At 42.7% G+C, this 6,125-nt stretch overlaps 1 protein-coding gene across 1 annotated transcript; it reads right to left on the bottom strand.

The window, feature by feature from the left end:
- On the bottom strand, positions 1–3,134 carry rnf41 (ring finger protein 41). The gene is made up of 6 exons (XM_008319505.3): positions 2,980–3,134; positions 2,066–2,165; positions 1,332–1,447; positions 946–1,217; positions 719–854; positions 1–115 (listed from the first exon to the last, which is right to left on the bottom strand). The coding sequence occupies exons 3-6, from the start codon at positions 1,419–1,421 to the stop codon at positions 8–10; spliced, it is 606 nt and encodes a 201-aa protein (XP_008317727.1). The 5' UTR covers positions 1,422–1,447; positions 2,066–2,165; positions 2,980–3,134; the 3' UTR covers positions 1–7.
- Positions 3,135–6,125: the final 2,991 nt, after the last annotated feature.

The following is a 6,125-nucleotide window of genomic DNA, read 5'->3' as shown; positions in this document are numbered from 1 at the left end:
ATCGCACTTACTCTAAAATCTCGTTGTACTCGATGCTCTCCTCCAGGTTCTGTAGGTTGGGGTTAGCGCTGCGGATGGCTCTCATGTACGCCTTCAGCAGCTGAATGTCTCGTTTCTGGGCACGAAAAAGGAAAAAGAAAAGATTCAGCTTCAGACTTAGGCGAAAGACAGACAATATATGTTTCACATATATTTATAACCCAATGTGTCAACAGCACAAATATATTAATATTGGATACTGATATATGCAGCCATCTTTCCAGCATATTTGGCCAAACTCAGGGATAGTGTTATCGGGTTTTCATTATCGGACAAAAAAAAACAATAACGATCCTTACCGTTATATCACTTAAATATGCTAATATCAGGGAGGATCATTGAATTTTCAAAGAAAACATCTTTTAGATTTTACTCTGGAATTGACTTTTGAAAGCAGAGTCTGGATGACCTTTGACCTGTTGTTTTGAAACACTGACAGATTATCTTTGAATGAAAAGAGTAAAAGGTTATGACTGGATTCTTTTAGAATTATGTCAATTAGTAAAAACTGAAGCACATTTTTTCACTAAGTACCAATGTGGCCTGGTACCAAATGACCTACAAACCGGTCCCCGGACCAGGGGTTGGTGACCCCTATCTTAAGATGTACATTATAAAATATAGAACATAAAAATAAAAAACAGTTTTATTATGAAGTAAAAATAAAACGTCTCCTCACTTGTTCTCCCAACTGGTGTTTATGTTCGGCCACAGTTTTCTCCAGGTCGGAGACCTTGGTCTGCTGCTGCTGGACAACACTCCTCAGGTGTTTGATGCAGTTGTGGTTGGGCAGCTCGTCCTTGGGCATCTCCAGCCTGAGACGAGGAGCAGATGATTAAACACCCGCCCCAGAGAGAGAGACACACAGAGGTGTGATCATGCAGAGGGAACAGTTTGACCACTGACCCACATCCCTCCTCACAGTTGACCGGCCGTTTGGGGTTGTGCTCACAGTCCTTCAGGTGCGACTGCAGCTGGTCCAGTCGCAGCGTGGCCGTGCAGCCGAAGCTGGCGTTGTCGCAGCTGATTTGGAGTTTGGACAGCATGTTGCGCATGATGCGGGGCACGGGTCTGAGGTGGGCCAACGTCACCACCGTCCGGTCAACGGGGCAAATCTGCTGCTGGGCAAACCACTGCGTTATACAGGCATTGCAGAAAGCATGCTCGCAGTGGGGGGCCTGGAGGACGAGTGGAGGGTAGAGGGAAATATATATGAAAATATATATTTTCACATATAAAAAAAACAAACAAAAACCCCCACAAAGACCAAATAAAACCCTGGCCCGACTTGCCTGTACCGGTTCTTCTAACACTCCACTACATATAGGGCACAGCAGGTCCTCATCCACCTCCCCTTGAAACCTCGTAACGTCGTACCCCATAGTACATCACTGGGAGCCACAGCCTCCTGTTGAGCACACGGTACCAACAGAACGCAGTTTACACGACAACTGTGATGTTGGCTTGACTTTAATGGCAAAAAAAAAAAAAAAACTCCCAAAGTCATTGACCTATAATGATCATTTTAATATATACATATAACCATATGAGTGAAATATACACACACACACACATACTGTATATACATATATACACATATATACACATATATATATAAACACGTATATATACACATACATACATACACACACATACATGTATATATATAAAATGAGGACGGGAAAGTGTTATCAAAAACGTTTTAAGAGCTCGACATAGAAGAGAGTAAAGTCGTCAGCGGACGATAACATTTTTATGGTTCCAGAACTTTTCCTACACTGGTGAACGACTTGACTCAGGTGGGAATTCTATTTAGAAATGAATGTCATTAAAGGTCAGCACGAGATGGTGAGCATCAGATTAAAACTGTGTGACAAAGTGAAATAATGGTAAAAAAATAACCTCCTCTTCCTCCTCACTTGTGGATCTGGATGAGTTCCAGACTGATGAGTGTTCTGTCCTGATTGAATCACTCACAGAGTTCACCGATAACACACACACACACACACACAGTCAGTGAACCTACCTCAGTCACAAAAGACCTTTAAAGTTTCCATTCAGCTCCTCACGTCCTGCGGATGCATCACATCTGTCCGAATTATCTTCTCTGGGAATCGAATCACACCCTGAAACAACACAGTGACAACACACACCACTGGTCACCAGGACGGAGGTTCGATTTCAAACCATGTGATCTAATCCCGGATCATAAAAAGACACGAGAGGGAGCGGAGAAGAATAACCTTTACATTATCACCGACCGATTACAACATTTACGTGTGACGTAGGAGGACACTGTCTGTCTGTCTGAACAGGATTCAGTTTTATTAAAAAATTAAATATTTGTCTCATAAAAGCTGTGATGAACAGATGCAGATATCTGAGCAGACATCGGTACCGTACACGAACCGGGATGCGACGTCCTTCTAACCCTACCTACCATGGTGGGTTTTTTGGGTGCTGTTATAATTCTATACATAAAAAAATAAATAAAAATAAACTCCAGGTACCGTTTGTACCGAACAGAGAACTGACCTAATTTCAGTGTCGGCAGCAAACGGCGACCGATTCCCTCTCATCGTTCTCAGCGTGCCCTGCACAGCCGCTAACCCTCCATGATGATGAAGGTACAGCACCGTCCGGGATCCGTGGTTTTACTGTGGTCACGACGCGGTCACATTATCGCTCATTTTCTTGATAAAATCACGCGTGTGACATTTCACACAAGCGCCGATGATTCTCGTCACGGCAGCCTGCGTGTCATTAATTAAACGCGACCGCCTCAGCTCTGCTAGCCTCTGAAAGAACCGTTGATTTTCACTGGATGTTAGCCTCGGAGCTAACCAGACGTAGCTCAGTCTGGCTCTGCGAAACAGACGAACCGCGGTTTAAAATCAGTCGGGCTAAAACAACGTGAACGTCAACGTAGGATATACTCACTCGGACTCGCAGTGAAACCGAATTTTTATGCCAAAGCGGTTGTATTTTCAGACGTCCCACTGTAACAGGTAGCCCCGCTAGCCACGTACTGTGCTACATCCTACGCTTCTACGTCGTCCTCGCGCAGGCGCAGTCTGACACGACGTACAGGACAAGCTTTTAAATGTTCTGTGTTCACCCAGCAACACCAGAGTTAACTGATAACCGTGGTTGAATTGTGTTCTGATTAAAAAAACAAAACAAAACAGATTTTTACCTAAATATAAGAATAAACAATAATTTAATATCTTCTTTGTTTCCTCCTCCTCTTTTCTTCCTTCTTCTTCTACTTATTTTTGTCTTCCATACCAACCATGTCCATGTCCTCTTTCACTACATCCCATAATCCTATTCCCGGCCTTCCTGTTCTTCTCCTGTCTGGCAGATCCATCACCAGTGTCCTTCATCTACTGGTTCAAACATATTTTTTTTCCTGGTTTCATGTCCAAACCATGTCCTCCACACTGCTCGTCCTTAGCTTCCCTGTGACATGTCCATGTGTAACTTTGTCAACTCAGGCCCCGCCTCCTGTCATTGGACAGAGACACTGCCGTCCAACGCATCACAGCAGGTCTCACGACTGTCTAAAGGCCGTCCTCTTTAATCTCCATCCAGTCAACGCTACCTTTTTCTCAGCTTCTATTCCACACGATTACCCTGTAGGGTAAGACCAAAGGAACTTGTCTTTCATGTCTTGAACCGCCCTCACCTATTCTTCTGCCACTGCGGGCACCGCCGACTGCAAGTATGTGGTGCACCAGCAGCATTTTAGTTATGTTCTAAGATTAATCTGCTAACACCTTTAGCCTTGCTTTCTTTTTGTGCCTTAGCACTAAAACCTGTAAGTTACAATACTGCCACCTACTGGGTATATTTCAGACTGATATTACTTTAATTTAAAGGATGTCGTGAGTGATATTCGTACGACTCTCGAACAAAAGGGAATACATTTTAAGTGATTCAAAAGTTGTTTTTTTCTTCAGTTTTCTAATAAATCGGACCAATGTTAAAAACCCAGGCTACAAGAAGTTAAAGTTGCTCCACCATAATCTTAGATTAGTTATCTAATCACATGTTCGAGTTAATAACCTACTGCTGTTACCATGACCTGATCACACACTACAGCCGAGTCAAAGGACGGATTTTTACGGAGCCTTTTTTATTATTATTTCGAGTTATAAAACAATAAAAACAAGTGGGCACAAAACCGAAGAAGCAGGTGGCGCTAGGGTCACAGAGAGGTTGGCGGAACACAAGTTCTTTTTTTTTCTGCTTGAGTTTTATAACATTGAATAGAGTTGAGGTAATTTGTTTAAACATATCAAAGGGGAAAAAACATGCATTCTGAAAGTGAGTGGCATTCACCTTTAATTCTACAATTTCTTTTCTTTTTCTTTTTTTTTTTTCATACAGAAAACGCCACAAAAGTCAGTTGCAGTTACACGTCGTCACTCTCGTTTTAGAAACTAGCTAACACACCGTTACGCGAGACAACTCTTCGGTCAGATATGTGCTTGTTTTAGGAAATAACTGTTGAAAGTCGATCCAGAAATACCAAGAGTGGGTGCGTGTGTGTCCAGTGGGCGGGGGGCAAGGGGGGTGACCACTGTCCAGGGCTTTTAGTGAACTCATAATGGGCTCCTCTTCCTCAGTCACACTCACTTGTCTTACCTCAGATGTTCGTGGCGTCTCAGAGAACTTTGTTTTTTTTTCTTTTCATTTTGTAGCCCTTTAACAACAAGGAAGTACTGGACACAAACTGGAGTTCCCTGATCTGGTCATGCTGTCCTCGGCTCAGTGTGTGGACAAATAAAGGGATTCAGCTTCAAAAAGAACACAACAGTGAATGATCACATGTAACACACACACACACACACACACTTCCTGAATGACAGATTTGACTTCTTATTCCCACATCCTGGAAATTCTGGAAATTTCAGTGGCGAGAAGAAGATTGTACACCGTCTATAAAACACACACCGTGTGTGTGTGTGTATAATGCCAATGAGATTACGTAATATTAACCACCAGTTAATATTACAACGGCGCAGTAAAAAGACAGCAGTGATGAGCAGGACATGTAGCAAAGAGATGTTTAATGATTTCTTTGAACAATGAAATGCACATGTCCATTGTTGATGTAATACAAATAAGATAAGAGGAAAAAAAAGAAGAAGAACAACACGCGGCTGTGTCTGCTACACCAGCTCAGATGACGCTCCTGAAGAAGGAAGGTCAACATGGAGCAAGACAAGATGTCTGGAGTGCCATGCAAGGACTGACCAGTAGGGGGGGAGAGCCAGCTCTTTAGTGAGGAAAAACTACAGTAGTAGTTCGTTAAGAGAAACAGGTTTTTATAGTCTGATAGAAATGATGAATGAAACTGTTTCCAGTTCAGAGAGTTCTGGTTCTGGTTCTGGTTCTTGTCCAGACGGAAGCGAAGAAACCGATGAAGAAGTTAGTAGTAGCTGATAGATGCAGACACAGACGCTCCGTCTGATGAACAGGTTAAATAATCACTTTAAATAAAAACGGTACCAAATGATACTGAAATGTTGATGATCGCTGTTGTTGGCACCAAACAAACTCCTCCGAGCACCGAGAATGTTCATGATTACAGGAGTCCAGACTTGTTTAGGTCGACCTTGTTCCCTAACAAAGTCACATGGCGTTGAAATTTAAATAAGAAATGTACCACACATATCCTCTCGCAAGACAAAAAAAAATTAAAAATTAAAAATCATAGGTTGGGGAGGGGGGGGTTCGAGCTGCTAGAAAGGAGCGTGAAAAGGACCAGTGATTGGTCGGTACGTCCCTGAACCAGACCTTGGGTGAACTTACTTTTTTTTTTTTTTTAGTTTACGCGACGCCTCATTGGCCTTAAAATTGAAACGCGCGGCCACTTCCTTCAAGGGTTGTAGAATGTACAATAAATAATCAATCAATAGTGGTTTGACCTGAGAGTTTTGACCCAGGACTCTGGTTCAGAGACGACGCGACTGTCCTTCGTGCTGGGAAAACCTTATCGTGAAAGTCTGGATTCGGCTCGATCAAAGTGACTTCCTGCAGTGCCTGCTCTGACATATTATTATTATTATTGCTATGTT

This window comes from Cynoglossus semilaevis, chromosome 10 (genome assembly GCF_000523025.1).
Source record: "Cynoglossus semilaevis isolate Cse_v1.0 chromosome 10, Cse_v1.0, whole genome shotgun sequence".
NCBI lineage: Eukaryota > Metazoa > Chordata > Actinopteri > Pleuronectiformes > Cynoglossidae > Cynoglossus > Cynoglossus semilaevis.
The sequence above is the reverse complement of the archived record's forward strand: the minus strand, read 5'-3'. Positions and strand labels throughout refer to the sequence as shown.

Bases quoted from the DNA above. Each gene is read 5' to 3' on its own strand.
- rnf41 (XM_008319505.3), bottom strand. From the start codon at position 1,421: ATGGGGTACGACGTTACGAGGTTTCAAGGGGAGGTGGATGAGGACCTG. The intron at 1,218-1,331 runs GCAAGTCGGGCC...CTCGTCCTCCAG, and splicing joins TGTTAGAAGAACCGGTACAG to GCCCCCCACTGCGAGCATGC. The intron at 116-718 runs GTGAGGAGACGT...TTTCGTGCCCAG, and splicing joins AACACCAGTTGGGAGAACAA to AAACGAGACATTCAGCTGCT.